Source organism: Trichosurus vulpecula, chromosome 1, assembly GCF_011100635.1.
Source record: "Trichosurus vulpecula isolate mTriVul1 chromosome 1, mTriVul1.pri, whole genome shotgun sequence".
Taxonomy (NCBI): Eukaryota; Metazoa; Chordata; class Mammalia; order Diprotodontia; family Phalangeridae; genus Trichosurus; species Trichosurus vulpecula.
The window spans coordinates 2,272,893-2,291,254 of NC_050573.1; the positions used below are offsets into that span (position 1 = coordinate 2,272,893).

At 42.0% G+C, this 18,362-nt stretch overlaps 1 protein-coding gene across 1 annotated transcript; it reads right to left on the minus strand.

Annotated features, from left to right (window-relative positions):
* Positions 1-470: 470 nt before the first annotated feature.
* On the minus strand, positions 471-3,163 carry LOC118839311 (zinc finger protein 260-like). Its single transcript, XM_036746772.1, has one exon. It carries the CDS (start codon positions 3,159-3,161, stop codon positions 825-827), a length of 2,337 nt encoding a protein of 778 aa, XP_036602667.1. The 5' UTR covers positions 3,162-3,163; the 3' UTR covers positions 471-824.
* Positions 3,164-18,362: the final 15,199 nt, after the last annotated feature.

Here is an 18,362-nt window from a genome sequence, read left to right on the forward strand (position 1 = left end):
TTCACCTGTGACCTCCATGTTCTAGAGTAAGGCACGTTCCACTAAGCACATTCATGAGGTTTCTTTTCATTATAAATACTCTGATGAGAGGATAAGAGATGATCTCTGGTTGCAAGGCTTCCCATAGGGAGTTCATAGATGGCTTGTACCCTGGGTGAATTTTCTGCTATGAATCTCTGTACTCCATTTCAATGCCATTCCTCATTCAGGTCAGTTAGAAGAGTCCTATGTCTCACATGAATTCTCTGAAGGTACAAGGATTGACGTTAGCCTGAAGTTCTACCATAATGATCACATTCATAAGGTTTCTCTCCAGTGTGGATGCTCTGATGCCAGTTAAGATGGTTCCTCTGTTTTTTATGTCCAGTGAGAGAGGACTTTTGTGTAAAAGCCTTTCCATATTGGGTATATTCATAAGGTTTCTCTCCAGTGTGGATGCTCTGATGTCGGTAACGATGGTTCCTCTGTTTAAAAGCCTTTCTGTACTGGGTATACTCATAAGGTCTCTTCTCTTACGTTCAGTAAAAGGGAACTTCTGTTTAAAAGCCTATCCACACTGGGTACATTCATAACATTTCTCTCCAGTGTGGATTCTCTGATGTTTAGTAAAAGAGGCCTTCTGTTTAAAAGCCTTTCTACACTGGGTACACTCAAAAGGTTTCTCACCAGTGTGGGGTCTCTGATGAGCAATAACAAACACCAATTCTCTGTGTAAAACCATTTCCACATTGATTACATATATAAGGCATTTCTCCAGTGTGGATTGCTCTATGTTTAACAAGACTGCGCTTACATGTAAAAGTCTTTCTGCACTGACTACATTCTTACAGTTTCTCTCCAGTGTGAATTCTTCTATGTTTAACAAGACTCCGCTTATCAGTAAAAGCCTTTCCACATTGCATACATTTATAAGGTTTCTCTCCTGTGTGGATTCTTTCATGGCTAACAAGACTGACTTTCTGTGCAAAAGCCTTTCCACATTGCTTACATTCATAAGGTTTCTCTCCAGTGTGGATTCTTTCATGTACAACAAGACCATATTTCCCTATAAAAGTCTTTCCACATTGCTTACATTCATAAGGTTTCTCTCCAGTGTGGATCCTCTCATGTTGAATAAGAGTAGTGTTTGTTATAAAAGCCTTTCCACACTGATTACATTCATAGGGTCTCTCTCCAGTGTGGATTCTTTCATGTGTAACAAGACTATTTTTCCATGTAAAAGTCTTTCCACACTGATTACATTTATAAGGTTTCTCTCCAGTGTGCATCTTCTGATGTTCACAAAGAGACTTCCTACAACTGAAAGTCTTTCCACATTGATTACATTCATAAGGGTTCTCTCCAGTGTGGATTCTACTATGCTTAACAAGACTAATTTTCCATGTAAAAGTCTTTCCACATTGACTACATTCATAAGGTTTCTCTCCAGTGTGGATTCTTCTATGTTTAACAAGACTCCGCTTATCAGTAAAAGTCTTTCCACATTGCATACATTCATAAGGTTTCTCTCCAGTGTGGATTCTTTCATGTATAACAAGACTGACTTTCTCTGCAAAAGCCTTTTCACATTGCTTACATTCATAAGGTTTCTCTCCTGTGTGGATTCTTTCATGTTTAACAAGACTATTTTTCCATGTAAAAGTCTTTCCACATTGATTACATTCATAAGGTTTCTCTCCAGTGTGGATTCTCTGATGTGTAACAAGACTTTCCCTGCATTGAAAAGCTTTTCCACATTGATTACATTCATAAGGTTTCTCTCCAGTGTGTGTTCTCTGATGTTTACCAAGAGACTTCCTACGTCTGAAAGCCTTTCCACATTGATTACATTCATAAGGTTTCTCTCCAGTGTGGATTCTCTGATGTGTAATAAGACTCTCCCTGCATTGAAGAGTTTTTCCACATTGATTACATTCATAAGGCTTCTCTCCAGTGTGGATTCTTCTATGTTTAACAAGACTAAGTTTCCATGTAAAAGTCTTTCCACATTGATTACATTCATAAGGTTTCTCTCCAGTGTGGATTCTCTGATGTGTAATAAGACTCTCCCTGCATTGAAAAGCTTTTCCACATTGATTACATTCATAAGGCTTCTCTCCAGTGTGGATTCTTCTATGTTTAGCAAGACTAATTTTCCATGTAAAAGTCTTTCCACATTGATTACATTCATAAGGTTTCTCTCCAGTATGGATTCTCTGATGTGTAATAAGACTTTCCCTGCATTGAAAAGCTTTTCCACATTGATTACATTCATAAGGTTTCTCTCCAGTGTGTGTTCTCTGATGTTCACGAAGAGACTTCCTAAGTCTGAAAGCCTTTCCACATTGATTACACTCATAAGGTTTCTCTCCAGTGTGCATTGTCTGATGTGTAATAAGAGAAGCCTTCACTCTAAAAGTCTTTCCACATTGATTACATTCATAAGGTTTCTCTCCAGTGTGGATTCTTCTATGTTTAACAAGACTAAGTTTCCTTGCAAAAGTCTTTCCACATTGATTACATTCATGAGGTTTCTCTCCAGTGTGGATTCTACTATGTGAAACAAGACTGCGCTTATCTATGAAAGTCTTTCCACATTGACTACATTCATAAGGTTTCTCTCCAGTGTGTGTTCTCTGATGTAAATTAAGAGAAGCAATCACTCTAAAAGTCTTTCCACATTGATTACATTCATAAGGTTTTTCTCCAGTGTGGATTCTACTATGTAAAACAAGACTGTGCTTATCTCTAAAACTCTTTCCACATTCATTACATTCATAAGGTTTCTCTCCAGTATGGATTTTTCTGTGTCTACCCAGATTTCGGTTATCAGTAAAAGTCTTTCCACAGTGATTACATTCATAAGGTTTTTCTCCAGTGTGGATTCTACTATGTATAACAAGACTGCGCTTATCTCTAAAAGTCTTTCCACATTGATTACATTGATAAGGTTTCTCTGCAGTGTGTGTTCTGTGATGAGCAATAAGACATCCCTTCTCTCTAAAAGCCTTCTCACATTGATTATAGTCATACGGTTTCTCTCTAGTTTGGATACTCTCAGGTGTTTTGCAGACTTCTCTCCAATTGAAGGCAAAGGGACCATCACTCATGAATCGTTGCTTGGGAGTTTCTGCCACAGAAAGGCTTAGCTCTGTAGCAGCTTCCTTCATTTCCAGGCTCATCGCTCCATCTTAAAAAAAAAATAAACCAACACTAAAACAAATAGACACTATACTTACAAACATACATATTTCTATCCCCTTTGGTCCACAGGCAGAACAAAATCTCAGTTACTCTGTATTTCCCAGGTAAAGACAAACATCTCAAAAGGGAAGAAACGGTCATTTTAAAATGCCCTTAGCTCACATCCCAAAGATGACTGATTTTCCAAAGAGGTTCATGCAAGAATTGACAGTGGATCTCACAAAAACCTTGTCACACAGGCAGGGCCATCATTCTCATCACATTCACAACTCAGACCCACACCATGAGCTCAGAATAGTTGAGTGATTTGACACAAATCCCAGCAGTTAGCACTAGAATCCAAACCCTGAGATTGGTCTGCTCTGTCCACAGTACTTGACAAATTATCTCCACTTTCAATCTTTCTCTTACTCTTTCACCGTCAGCAATTTCAATCCTTTCTTCATAGATGCGATGCCATTTGGAGCACATGTGCTAAATATTCAAATTATTTCATGATCTATTCTACCAGTCATCATAACCTAAGTTACCTGGGGATCACTTTGAATCTTATTTTTTCTGATAGATTATCTCAGTTCACATACAGAATACCAACTCTTTTCTGTATTTAGCTGAGGCATGAGAGGTTTTGTTCTGACTCATCAATTACTTGAGATAGCCATTACTTATTTCTTTTTAAAGATTATCTTTAAACGGTTCTGCTCACTAAAACAAACTTAAAGGCCTTCCATAAAACACAATTTTGAAAAAAATGCATGGCATTGCCCATGTCTGAAATATGTGTCTGATACAGGAATTGGAGTGTATCAACCTTCGGTACAGAATTGGATGGCATGTTTCACTACTGGTTTTCTTGCACCCCTTCCCCTTTAAATGTTCACAAACCCCTTGAAAGATGGAGGCGATTGTCCAAGGGTTTTGAGCTAAAAATTTTTCAGTGGCACCTTAAGTGGTAAATAATTGTCCAATTTGGTTACAAAGATATTTATCTACTTGGACAAGAAGTATGTGCATGTTTCTACCTTAACAGGTGTAGTTCTGCAGTGATCCCAAACTATCATGATCAGGAATACATGGCTTTTGGGGCTCATGCAGTGAGTACCTCAAACTCTGACTACTTCCGGCCAAGTACAAAATATACTTTAAGTTTCTCAACTTGACATCAAATTGTTTCCAAATTTCCAGGAAGGTTACACATTCATATGCAAATGGTCACTGGCATGCAAATACCCTCCCTGGCTGTGTATCACTGCACTGGAGTAGTTCTCTCCTTCTTCTTCTACCTAGTAACCACATCTCATCAAACCTGAAATCACCAAATCAAGATCTCACTTGGGTTTGTATTCTTGCAACAGTGAGAGCAAGCTATTGGAAAACCATCATCACCAGGCATGCACAGTAGAGTCCACCATGAAACCATCACGGACCACCACAAAAGTGCTACAAAAACAGACCTTAAAATGCCACTAAGCCAAAGGTTATTTTCTAATTTGAACTTCTGCTCTATTCATGTCACTCTTCTTCTATCTGGAAGTTTCTCAAAGGACTTGGTTGGCAACATAGGTCATTCATTTCAGTGAATGTGTAGCCACTTTACCAGTGGTAGAAATAACAGAGTCATGTCTGAGGAAATCCTATCCTTCCAAAGTTTGTTTTGTATATAAACACTAATTTAATAACAACAACAAAGCAATACTTGCAACTGACCTTCGATCATATTTGTCATTTAATGCAGTACTCGCCAAGAGCCCACAGGAAAACAAAATTTTAAAATAGTAATTAGCAATTCCTTGTGAGTGGTGAGAGTTAAAAAAATGAATTTCCAAGGCCTGGAAGGAGCTTGTCAAAGTCACCTTCCATTTCGCACCTCATCCATGAGTGAGCATTTTCAACATATATTGTTTAAAAAATGAGAATATAAATGGTAGTACAGTAGACAGAATGCTGGGCCTTGATTCAGGAAGACCTGAGTTCCAATGCCACCTCAGCAACTTGCCAGTTGGGTGACCCCAGGGAAGTCAGAAGACCTCTGTGTCTGTGTTTTATCTGCAAAATGGGCATAATTTTAGCATCTATTCCCACGACTCTTATGAGCACAAAAAGAGACAAGATTTATACAGTGCAGGACACTTAGTAGCTGCTGTAAAAATGCTAGCTACTACATTCATTTGATTTTGACTGTTTCCTCCCCAATTCTGCTCTCTTTTCTTTTTTTTTTTTTTGAAGGGGGAAGGAAGGGCAATTGGGGTTAAGTGAGTTGCTAAGGTCTCCCAGCTAGTAAATGTGTCAAGTGTCTGAGGCCGGTTTTGAACTCAGGTCCTCCTGACCCCAGGGCTGGTGCTCTGCTCACTATGCCACCTCGCTGCCCCTCTGCTCTCCTTATTAAACTTGTATTCTTGTCACTCACTTTATTCTCCTATGTCCTTGTGGAACTAAATGTATTTCCATTCCAAAACACTCACTTTCCCTTGCATCAGCATGAGTTTGTAAACTACATTCTGAGCTCTGTGACAGCAGACACTGTCTTTTGCCTTCCTTTGTAACCTCATGGCTTAGAATAGTGCCTAAAAGAGAAAGCATTTAGTCTGTGTTCATTGATTCTCTGCCTGGGGCCAGGGCTGATAGCAGTCCCAGCCTCTACTTTTACTCCCTGCACTCTGTTCTCTCCCCGAGTTGCTGAATGCACATTCAGGCCTCAGCCCAGTTTCTGTTCCTCTCTTGTACTCCATCTCCTCCAAGTAGTCCCCTTAGTCAAGTTCTAACCCTGATGGAACCAGACCAGAACCAATATTGAAGATTACAGAGGCTTCTTTCTAGGCTCCTGAAGGGTCTCCTGCTATAGGACATCTCTGGGTCTCTAACTCCCAGCTCCCTCAATTGATGTGGTGGTCACCTACATGAACCCGGCCAATGATTCTCCAAGAATGGGGACACAGATTAGTCATAGAGATTAGGAAAGGGACTTGGCCTGATGATTTATGCAAAGTTTAGCCTTGGAAGACTCCTGAATAAGGCAGCAGTCATCTCTCCTCCTCAGGTGCTGTTAATGTACAGAGAGAAAATCATGAAACCAGGCTGCCAGATCCACCACCAATTTAGGCTACATAATCTCAGCTGGGTCCTCACTGGGGAAGGGCAATCTTTTGCCATCTCCCTGACTGACTCCCTGTGCCACTCACCACAGCACCTCTTCCATGTCTCTTCATTCATCCCTATCCCTCCATAATGCCTTGCTACCACTCCCCCCTCAACCACTCAAAAAAACTAGTCATTTATCAAGGGCTTTCTTATCCTCCTCATCTCACATTAATCAGATGTTTTCTTCTCCTTTTTGACTCCCCATATCACATGGAAAGATTATTCTTCTCCTTGCTAAAGAAAATCCCCTTCCGTGTGCCAATGATCCTACTCTGCCCCCTCATCTCCCTCCATATATTCCTCCTCTAAGATCTCCTTTTTTTTTCACCAATTTTCACTCTCTCCCACACTGATGACTCTTTCCCTATAAACACAAATAAAATCATTTCTCTCTAATCCTTAAAACTCTCTTACGTGACCCATGTACCCCCATGAGATGGTGTCCAATATCTTTTGTCCATTTTATGGCTCCACAGTTAGAGACCTCCATTTCCATTTTCTGTCTCCAATTCCTTTCCCTGGCTTTCTTTGGAACTCTCTTTTCTTTTTTTATACCTTGGACACCACCCAAGATATGGTCACTTTTAGACACAAATATGTATATCTATGTAAAATTATTCTAGGCATATTTCTATTTATCAGTTCTTTCTCTGTCTATGCATACCGTCTTTCTTCATTTGTTGTTTATACCTAATTTGGATATTTATAATAGCAAAAAAGAGAAACGAAACTTTCTGCAACCTACCTGCCTCTGAAATGTATTGTTCAAGTGAAACCCATCTGTGAAAGTTACCTGTAATCTAAAATTGCTAAAATTGAGTGGCCATTTATTAATCCTAATCCTTCTTGACTTCTCTGCAGGCTTCCACACTCTCAGTCTCTCCCTTCTTTCTGATCTTCCCCTCCCTAGCCTTTAGCAACATTAGTCTCTCCTGGTTCTCCTTCTACTGTATCCAAAAGGAAACTCAGTCATTTTCCTCCAACCCTCCCATCTTCTTCCATTCCTAATGCTATCCAAGGCATCCTCCCAACAGTCCAGGCTCAGAAATGAAATGTCATGCCCTCCACATCAACTCCCACACACTGTGTTGCTAAGCAAAATGGGCTCCTTAGCCCTTAGTGCCCTTGAAGAGTTTGGCTTTTGTTTGCTTTGAGTAATTCAGTGTATTTCATTAGCCTTACTAGGGGCTAAGCCCCAGGCCCAAACCCCAATTAGGTGTGGAACCTATGTAGGTGTGCATTGGTGACTGGGGTGGGGTGCAAGGTGGGGCTGGCTAAAGGGAGGTGCTAACTCCACAGCCATGCCCTATTAGGTGTTAACCTAATCTATGTGGATGTGAACCTCCCAGGGTCGTTAGGGGAGGGGCCAACTCAAGAACCAATCACCAGAGCCTAAGCTCTGGTCATTCAGATGACGTTTGATGATGTCTAAAGCCCTATAAGAAGGGAGGACAGAGCCATTTCTGCAGGGCTCCCGAGATGGTGTTGATGAGGGAACTCTGGGCAGCTGTAGCTAAAGAGCCCTCCAGCTTGTAAACCCAGATGCTGAAACTCTGTTGGACTCTGGTAACAATGTATTGGGATTTGAATCCGACAAGGTCTGTCTGTTGATGTTTGTAATTTGTTTGTATTTTGTTCTGAAGTTCAGGGTACTGGCTTTTTCCTCTGAACTAAGTGAATGATATTTGTATGCTGAATTAAAGTAAGCTTCACCTTGCTTTCCTTAGTTAAGCAGATCAAAAGAACCTGTGGTGTTGGCAGCTTTCTGTGTGCTGGCTCTGGGTAGATCTTACACCCCCACAGAAGCTGCTAGCTGGATTCTTGAAACACATACTCACACGCCTGACACCCATGTTCAATCTCTTGTAGAGTCCTCTTGATTCCACCTTTGTGACATCTCTCCATAGACCCCTTTCTATCTCCATATTGTCATGTTCTTGGTTCAGACCCTGTCACCCCATTCCTCAGAGAGTGTCAGAGCCTGCTGGTTGGTCCAGCTGCCTCAATTCTCCCCTCAGTCCAGTCTAATCCTCCATCCAGTTATCAAGTTCATCTTCCTTCAGCTCTTACCTGACCAGGTCATGATGTATTCAACAGCCTCCAGTGGCTCCCCAGCAAAATATGAAATATAAAACCCTGTCTAGGGCTGTGAAAGCACTTCATTTCCTAATCCTCACTTACATTTCCAGTCTTCTTTCTCCCACCCTCCCTTACTCCATATATGTTATAACCCATTTGTTTGGGCCTCCTTCCCATTCTGGGAACAGGTGATTCCCCCTTCAGACTCTGTGGGGTTTTGCTGCCATCCCTGTTGCCTAGAATGTTCTTGCTGGCTTCCCTGAATCCCCAGCTAGAGCCCAACTCCCCCATAAGCCTTTTCCTTAAATTCAGCATCCTCCCTCTCTTGACTAGCTCCCATTTCTCCTGTCCGTAGTGGGTTTCTACACAGTTGTTAGCAGGCTCTCTGCCCCACCAGACTGTAAGCTCCATGGGAGCAGGGGACATTTCTTGCATTGATTTATGTACTCAGTCCTTTGTACAGGGTCTGGAACAGAGCAGGCACTTAGAAGTTGGTTGACCTGAAGAAGGTCTAGGAAAGAGCTCATATAAGAAAACCTAATCCCCTTTACTACTCTCAGGAGAATTCCATGCCCCCAAATTCCAAACAATGACTTTTTTTTGGATCATATATTTATCCCTGGAAGGAAGGTGAAAGGCCATGGAGTCCAAACCCCTCTTATTACTGTTGGAGAAACAGACTCAGTGGTACAGTGACTGACCCATGAAGCTGCTGCTGAGAAATATCTGAAAAAGAATTCCAAGTCAGGCCTTCCTGCCCCCAGATCTAGCACTTGCCTCACCACAAGAACAAATAATCCCACCTCTCATATATCTGCCTTCACTCACTCACCTGGACAGCAGCTCCTCAGGCTTTCTTGCTCCAGCATCCATGGGCCTTCCCTTTGCTCAAAGGAAGAGATCATGTCTTCTCTGGGAACTGGCAGCCCTGGGCATGGGGAGTCAGACAGAGATGAGCATGGAGACAAACTTGGCCTTTAGTTCTCTTTAGGAAAAGGTGTTCAGACCCAGAGCTGCTCCACTGTGAGATTTACACACATGAGCCTGTTCTCACCCATTAGTGATTATAATGCAGGTAACCCAAAGCAGGGTGTGCCCCATTATCCTTTTGTACAACCTGCTGTGAGAAAGAGCCAAACCTCTGCCCCCCATCCTGTCGAGTCCCATTCTCATAGAAACTCCTAAATCCAACGCAGGCTACAAAGGCTTATTATGCAAGACCAGCCTCAAGCGCCAGAAGGAGGATCCTTGACCACCCACCTTCTGCACTGTACCCCTCCCCTGTTCCTCACTCCCTGAAACCTGTAGAAACCTTGTGTACTGCTCATTTGGGGCATCTTTGCCTCTTCAGGTGAGAGTCTCCTGTTGGCAAACTCAAGAAACCCTAGTTGGTCCAAATTCTATTTCTAGGCCAGTCTCTTATTCCTGGCAATGCCAGGGTCATGTAAGCAAGGACCCCAGGGTGGTTCCCAGGCCTCCTGGAGGATAGTCTGATACCATTTCTTTTGTGAGCTTTGGGGAGAAGTGGGGGAGAAGATCAGGCAAACAGGTTGGAGTCAGAAAAGGAATCATAAAAGGATGGACTCATTGCACACTTTCCATTCTTTAGAAATTAGAGGCAGCTGATGGTGCTGTGGAGACAGCCCTGGGCCTAGAGTGAGGCATGCCAGGGTCTGAATCCAGCCTCAGACAGTTACTTAGCTGTGTGCCACAGGACAAGTCACATAAATTCCATTTGCCTCAGTTTCCACAACTGTCAAATGGAGAGAATAGTATCACCCAATTGTGAGGATAAAGTGACATAATATTGTAAAGAAAGCCCCGGGATCAGCAATGGGTAAATACTAAGTGAGAATAAATGCTTCTTCCCTTCCCTTCCTTTCCCACCATCTGTGCTGGAATTTCAGGGCAATGGGAAGGAAGATTAAAGACAAACTCACTACACGAGGGATGAGTAGAAATTGGGAGCCACAAAATGCTGCTGTTAAAAAGAAGAATATTCCAGATCCCAGACCCATCCCAGAGAGGACAGGCTTGTAAGGAAAAGCCTCCTGAGCAGCTTTCAGAGCCTTGGCAGACAGATTTCATGGCCAGGTGGGGGTTAGGCCAAATGACCCCTGACATTAGTTCCAGGTCTGAGATTCTTCCACACTAATTTGAAGCTGCCTACAAGAGGTGAGAGACAGCTTCAGGAGCAACAAGGAAACCCTCAGGTTCCTGTCACACAATGCACAGACTTTCTATAGGAAACTCCAGGGAGCAGGACAGGAGGGCAATGCTTTTCTCTCTCTAACAACTGATCAGTGCTCCTAACCCTACACACCAGGGCATGAAGATATTATTTGACTGCAGACTCAGCATTACTAGAGGACGTGTCCTTACCCAGGGAGAGCAGGTTCCGGGCATTCTCCAGCATGACACCCTTGTACAACTCCTTCTGAGGATGGTCCAAGAGGCCCCACTCCTCCTGGGTGAAGTCCACAGCCACATCCTTGAATGTCACCAACCCCTAAATCATTAAAAGTCATGGAATGTAGAGCTGAAGGACACTTCACATTTAAATAATCCAATCCTCATTAAATTTATAGAACAAAACTGAAGTCCAGGGAAGGGATTTGCTGAAAAGTCAGACCCTTTATGAGAATCAGAGTCAACTTCTAAAACCACAGTCATTAAGAGCCCAACTGAGTTTTGAGAAATGCATCTTCCATGATAAGTTAGAATAAAACTGAGGAGTATTTTCTTCTGAAATGCATATTCTTGTGGGATCAGGGAGAGAGTTTGTGTTTGATCAGTGAAGAAGGTGGATGTGTGGGGGAACATGAGAGAGGATGATGGGTAATATCTTCCTCATCAGAACTTACATAAGTGATTTACTTTTTTTAAAACACTAAATCTCTTATATGCATATCCATGGTAAACTATAGAATTTATTTCATTTCATGTTGAATGGAGATGTAGGAAGATTTACTTAAATCCAAATGACACAGAGACCAAAGCAGAGAACTTGTGGATCAGAGGAAGGGGAAGCCTAGACCAAATTAAAATATTATATGTATATACATATGACTATCAACACACATGCACATGAATGTATGACAACATTTTATATAACAAATAAACCTTATATGAACAAAATAATTTCCATTTTATCTCTTCCACAAGAATGTGAGCTCCTTAGCATGAGGAACACAATTTCCCCCTTTTTTTAAAAATTTATTTAAAATTCAGGGAACAGAAGAAGCATTTCTGTAAGAGTATAATAAAAAAGATGATTGCTCACAAAACTGCAAATCTCCCATGTATGACTTGGTATTCCTTGAAATGCACAAAAGTTATCGTGGAAAAGTCTTTTCTTTCTCTCTGCCCTTACCCCAACCCTAGGGATGGCTACATTGTGTATGCACACACACACATATATAATTTACATGTCTCTGTGTATATGCACACACACAAACATATATACATGGAACATTATTCCACACATACCACCGTTTGTCAGTCCTTTCTCTGGATACAGATAGCATCACTCTTTACACGCCCTTTATTTTTCATCTGTGTCCTTAGAATAGTCAAAATGACTCATGCTCAAACTCTTCTGAACACAATATTGCTGTCACTGTATACAATGTTCTCTTGGTTCTGCTCACTTTGCTCTTAGACACTTTGTGCAAGTCTTTCCAGGCCATTCTAAGACCACTGAGCTCATCCTTTCTTACAGCACAGTAGCATTTCATCACAACCACGCACCACAACCCATTCAGCCTTTCCACTAATGATGGAGATCCCTGCACTTTCCAGTTCTTTGTCACCACCAAGCAAGTTCCTGCCAACATCTCAATCACATTCAAAGTCACAATTGCTATCTGTGAATTCCTTTCCATCTCATTTTTACTCATGATTTTCTTTTCTGCCCTCTCTTTTTACCCTATTGCCTTACGTTATCTTCTCCCCCCAACCTCCTGGGCCCCAGTTCACCCAAACCTCAAAGTGTCACCCATTTCCATCCCCCAATTTCAGCCCACAAGGTCTTCAAAAGTCCCCCAACTCTCCCTGACCCTCCTAAATCCCAGTCCACACACCCCTCGGAAATGTCCCTCCCCCATCCTGTTCCCCAATTTTCTCACCTCTCTACATGTTCAGAAGACTTGTACATTCTTTCCCATGTAGATGCTTCTTTTTCAACCCAGATGAGAGTAAGGTTCCAACCTTAGCAGCCCTCCACCCCTACTTGCTTCCTCCCTATAAGGTCTTTTTTTCACTCTCCCTTTCTCCAATATCATTTTTCCCTTTTGACTATCCCTACACAGGTTTGTTTTTTATCATCACCCCATCATACAGAACTCAGCCACCACCTGTCTTTCAAACTACCTCAGGAATGATGACAGTTATGAGAATACTGATGACTTTTTCATATATGATACTAAAACAGTTTGACTTCATGGGGGCCTAATAATCAGGCTTTAATGATTTCCTGATATTTCTTCTGGATATTTTATATCGAATTTTCCAATGAGTTTTGCTCTTCTTGTTCCAAACCTGATAGTCTCTCAATTCATCAAACAGTCATTTTTTTCCCATTCTGGATCATACACACTTTGCTGGCTAAGTTATTCTTGCGTGCAACCATAGCTCCTTTGTTCTTTGAAATCTAATGTCCCCAAGCCTGCAGTCTTTGAGAGTGGAATCTGCCAGTTCTTGGGAAATCCTAAGTAGATTTCCACTTTATTGAAATGCTTTCTTTTTCTTGTTGTTTACAAGATTTTCTCCTTACCCTGGGAGTTTTGAAACTTGGCTATGACATTCATGTAAGTTTTCCTCTTGGCATCTCTTTCAGGTGGTGAACAGTAGAAGTTTTTCTATTCTGCTTTCCCTCTTGTTCTAAAACTGAAAGGGCACTTTTCCTTAACAATTTCTAATTAATAAGTGATATGTTCTAAAGAAAATTCTGTGAAAAGTCTGTGTGAAGCTGGCAGTTGGACGGCATTCTGGGGGAAAGCATTTAATGTGATCACTTGAGAGAGAACAAAGTTAAAGCAAAGATCTAGTTTGTTTCCTGAATGGCTGAAATAAATAAAGTCTGATCTGGAAGAGGATTCTAAAGACCTATTCACTAGAATCACTGATTTGTAAGTGCCAGCCCCCAGCCAATGTTGTTACACTGAGGGCTGCAGGGTGCTCCACAGATGATGTGTCATAGCCAAGACAGCTCATGCCTTTCCTTTCTGAGTGCTTTCATTTGTCTATGATGTACACTCCTTAATTATAAAATTAATTACCTAGAAATAAAAGTAACTACGATGGAGAAGGGCAAGCTAGGTGGCATAGTGGACAGAGCACTGGGCTTGGCATCAGGAAGATACCATGTTCATAAGTTGAAATCTGGCCTCAGAAATTACTAGCTGTGTGACCCTGGACAAGTCACTGAACCCTGCTTGCCTCAGTTTCCTCATTTGCAAAATAAACTGGAGAAGGAAAAGGCAAACCACTCCAGTATCTTTGTCAAGAAAAATCCCAAACACTTTATAAAGTCCTGAACACGAGTGAACAAGAATGATGGAGTAGGGGCACAGGGGGGTTCCTTCATTGGTTAAAAATAAAAGCAATATTTGGCTCAGTTCCCTGTATATTTTAGAAATGAGGCCTTTATCAGAGATACTAGTTGTAAAGATTTTCTCCCAATTTTCTGCTTCCCTCCTAATTTTTGTTGCATTGACTTTTTTTGTACAAAAACATTTCAATTTAACATAATCAAAATTATCCATTTTGTATTTTGTAATGCTCTCTATCTCTTGTTGGGTCATGAATTCTTTTCTTTTCCATAAATCTGATAAGTAAACTATTCCTTGCTCTCCCAAATTACTTATAGTATCGGCCTTTACTCCTAAATCATGAACTCATTTTGACTTTATTTTGGTATATGATGTAAGATATTGGTCTATGCCCAGTTTCTGCCCTACCTTTTTCCAATTTTCCCAACAGTTTTTGTGAAATACTGAATTATTAGCCCAGATGCTGGCCTCTTTGGGTTTATCAAAGAGTAGATTGCTATAGTTGTTGACTTCTCCATCTTGTATTCCTGCTCTGTAGTACAGTTTAATATCTGGTGTGGCTAGGCCACCTTCTCTAGCATTTCTTTTCATTAATACCCTTAATACTCTTTACAACTAGTGTGAGCCAAATATATAGGAATACAAGCCATTCCCCAATTGAGAAATGGTCAAAGGATATGAACAGACAGTTTTCAGAGGAAGAAATTAAAGCTATGTATAGGCATATGAAAAAATGCTCTAAATCACTACTGATTAGAGAAATGCAAATCAAAACAACTCTTAGATACCACATCTCTCCTGTCAGATTGGCTAAAATAACAAAACAGAAAAATGATAAATGCTGGAGAGGATGTGGGAAAATTGGAACATTGTTGCATTGCTGGTGGAGTTGTGAGATGATCCAGCCATTTTGGAGAGTAATTTGGAACTATGCCCAAAGGGCCACAGGAATGTTCATACCCTTTGACCCAGCAATACCACTTCTAGGGTTGTATCCCAAAGAAATCACACAAGCGGGAAAAGGACCCATATGTACAAAGATATTTATAGTGGCTCTTTTTGTGGTAGCCAAGAACTGGAAATCAAAGGGATGCCCATCAATTGGGGAATGGCTGAACAAGCTGTGGTATATGAAGGTAATGGAATACTATTGTGCCATAAGAAATGGGGATGATACGGACTTCGTAACAACCTGGAAAAACCTACACGACATAATGCTGAGTGAGCAGAGCAGAGCCAGGAGAACACTGTACACAACCACAGATATATGGATTCCTTAAGGACCAACCCTGACAGACTTCGCTCCTCGCAGTAACACAAGGTGCAGGCACAACTCCAAAGGACTCACGATGGAGAATGCTATCTGCATCCAAAGAAAGAACTATGAAGTTTGAAAGCAGATTGAGGCACACTTCATGCTCGCCTTTTTCTCTTCTCTTTGTTTTTGTTTTTGGGTTGTTTTTTTTTTTGTTTTGGTTCTGTTTCTTCTTTCTCATGACTCATTCCATTGGTCATAATTCTTCTCCGCAACTTGACTAGTGTATAAATTAATTCAATGCGAAGTTATTTGTGGTAGTTATATGAGATTTCGGGCCGTCTTGGGGAGGGAGGGGAGAGGGAGGGGAGAAAATCAGGAACTCAAAATTATGTAGAACCATGTGTTGTAAACTGAAAATAAAAATAAATATTAAAAAAAACAAAAGCAATATTCAATTAACCTGGGATTTGCTTGAGCTATTTCATCAGAAAATTCACCCAGGGAGAATTATAGAAACTTGGCAGAACAAGAGTCAAGAGGAGGAGTAAGAGGCCTACTGATGGGCCATATAAAGGAGAAGGTGGCCAGGTTTGAGAATATGAGAGAAACCATTCATTGAGGACCCCTACTCAAACAGCATTAGTCAGTTCATTAGGATTTTATAAGGGTAATGACTGTTGTAATGCTTTTAGTATATTCATGTAGTCAGTCCCCAAATACCAGGTCTAAGAAAAAGAAATGTATTAATGCATACTTTGTACAAGTCACAGAGGAATGTGGATTCTAACAGAAGGGCCCTAGAATACGCCTCCAATTTAAATGCAGGAATAGGAAAACAGGAGTGTGTGTGTGTGTGAGAGAGTTTTTGTTTGTGTATGTGAAAACATGTGTGTGTGTGTGTGTGTGTGTGTGTGTGTGTGTGTGAATGTCTGGGGTAAAAATCACAAGCTCTTTTTATGATACGTTGTATTTCAGATGTCTATTGGCCACTCAGTTTGAGATATCTCTTAGGAAATTAGACATACAAGACTGCAGGTCAGCAGAGAGACTGAGGCAGGAAGGGTCCCTTTGAGAACCATCAGCACAGAGATAGTGATGACATGGATGGCAGCTGATGAAATCACCAAGGAAAGTAGTATAGAGGGAAAAGGGAAGAGGACCAAGGACACCTATGGTCAGAGGGTTTGATCTCAGGAAGATGCGGAAAAGACAGACAAGTAGTCAGACAGGTCAGAGGAAAACCAGGAGAGAGTGGGGTCCTAAAAGCCTAGGGGGAAGAGAGTATCATGGAGGAAAGAGGGATCACCAGGGTCAGAGGCTGGAGAGATGTCAAGGAGAATGAGGATGGAGGTCACCTCTGTGGTCTCAAAAAGAGAAGAGCACAGAAGAGTAGGTAAGGGGGAGGGGCCTTTGAAGGTGAGAGGGGGAAAGGTGTGTCACACCTGGGCAAGATGGGAGCATAGTCCATCGTAGGCTGCACCAGTCCAGACTGGGCCCCAGAAAGAAATCAGCGGTGGCTGAGGCAGCTGGTGGCCCTATCAGCCCACACATGGTAAAGAGTCACATAACTGGTTAGAAGGAGATTACAGGGTCCCTGTTCTGGCACTGGGGGCACTGGTGCTTTGACCGTACTAGGATCTGGGTCCCACTCCTGGATAGCAAACCCAGTGTGAGGAGGAGCACACAAGAGCTTGGAACTGCTAGGGAGTGGGACCCCTCCTCATAGCTCCAGGGCAGAAAAGAATGCTTGTGGTCACTCACAGGCCAGGAGAGAAGTCAACACACCCCTCCTTAGCTCCTACCACCTTGGCAGAACTGCAAACTTACAGTGAGCCCTCCACCCTGAGAGCAGAGCCCCACTTTAGTAAAGAGTTTAAAGTCAAGGAAGGCTGGAAAAATGAGCAAAGAACAGAAAAATTCTGACTATAGAAAGTTACTATGGTGACAAGGAAGATCAGAACACACACTGAGAGGAAGAAATCTACGTCAAAACTCCTTATATCCAATGCCTCAAAAACAAATTGGAATTAATCTCAAGACATGGAGGAGCTGAACAAGGATTTTAAAAACCATTACGAGAAGTAGAGAAGAAATTGGGAAAAGAAATGAGAGGGATGCAAGAAAATCATAAAAGAGAGTCAAAGGCGTAGCAAAGGAGGCACCAAAAATGCTGAAGAAAAGCACTTCTTGAAATGTAGAATTGGCCACGTGGAAAAGGGGGCACAAAATTTCAGTGAAGAAAACAATTCCTTGAAAGATAGAATCAAGCAAGATGAAGCTACTGACTGTAGGAAACAGGAGGAAACAGTCGAACAAAATGGAAAAAACAAAGGAAGGCAATGAGAAAGGCCCTTCCAACAGCGCTCTCCCATGACTGGAACATTCTCAATCCTAACTCTAACCAGACCCTAAATGCCTGCTCTGGGCTTCCTGCAAGTCTCAGCTAAAATTTCACTTTGTGAGAAAATTATTTTTCTGGTCCCCAAAATTGGTAGAGCTTTTCCTCTCAGAGTCAACACCATTTTATACTAGGCAAAGCTTGTTTGTACAGTGCTGCTGAGTTGTTGGGCAAGCTAAGTGGCACTGTGGATAGAGTGCTGGCCCTGGTCTCAGGAGGACCTGAGCTCAATTCTTGACTCGGACACTGGGTGTACGACCCTGGACAAGTCACTGAAACCTGCTTGCCTCAGTTTCCTCATCTGTAAAATAAGGTGGAGAAAGAAATGGCAAACAACTCCACCGGCCTTGCTAAGAATACTGTGCATGAGGACTTAGTGCTCCACATACCAAAGAGCCAGGGAATCAGTTTAAGGCAGAGGAGCAGAGAGCAGGGCACTGTTGTTACTACCTGATTCAATTTCATTCCTGTTTTTGTAAAGAAATGCTCCACGAGGACCACACTGGCAGCTTCACAGACCACCCTCTATGCCTACGGCAATGGCCTCATTGGCTGATGTCTGTGCACAGACTGCACTCACCTGGGGAGGGGGGCTGCTGCTCCCAGGGGCCATTCCCTCTGGCTCCAGGCTCCCTGCTGGGGCCAGGCCTTGGTCCTCTGCAGACTGAGCTGGGCAGGGAGAAGGATCCCAGAGGGGGAGAGGTCTTGCTCTTTTCTTCCCAGGCAGCAGACTGGCCTACAGGGATGTACAGGG

Excerpts from the sequence above, each read along its gene's own strand:
- LOC118839311 (XM_036746772.1), bottom strand. The coding sequence starts at position 3,161 with ATGAGCCTGGAAATGAAGGAAGCTGCTACAGAGCTAAGCCTTTCTGTG.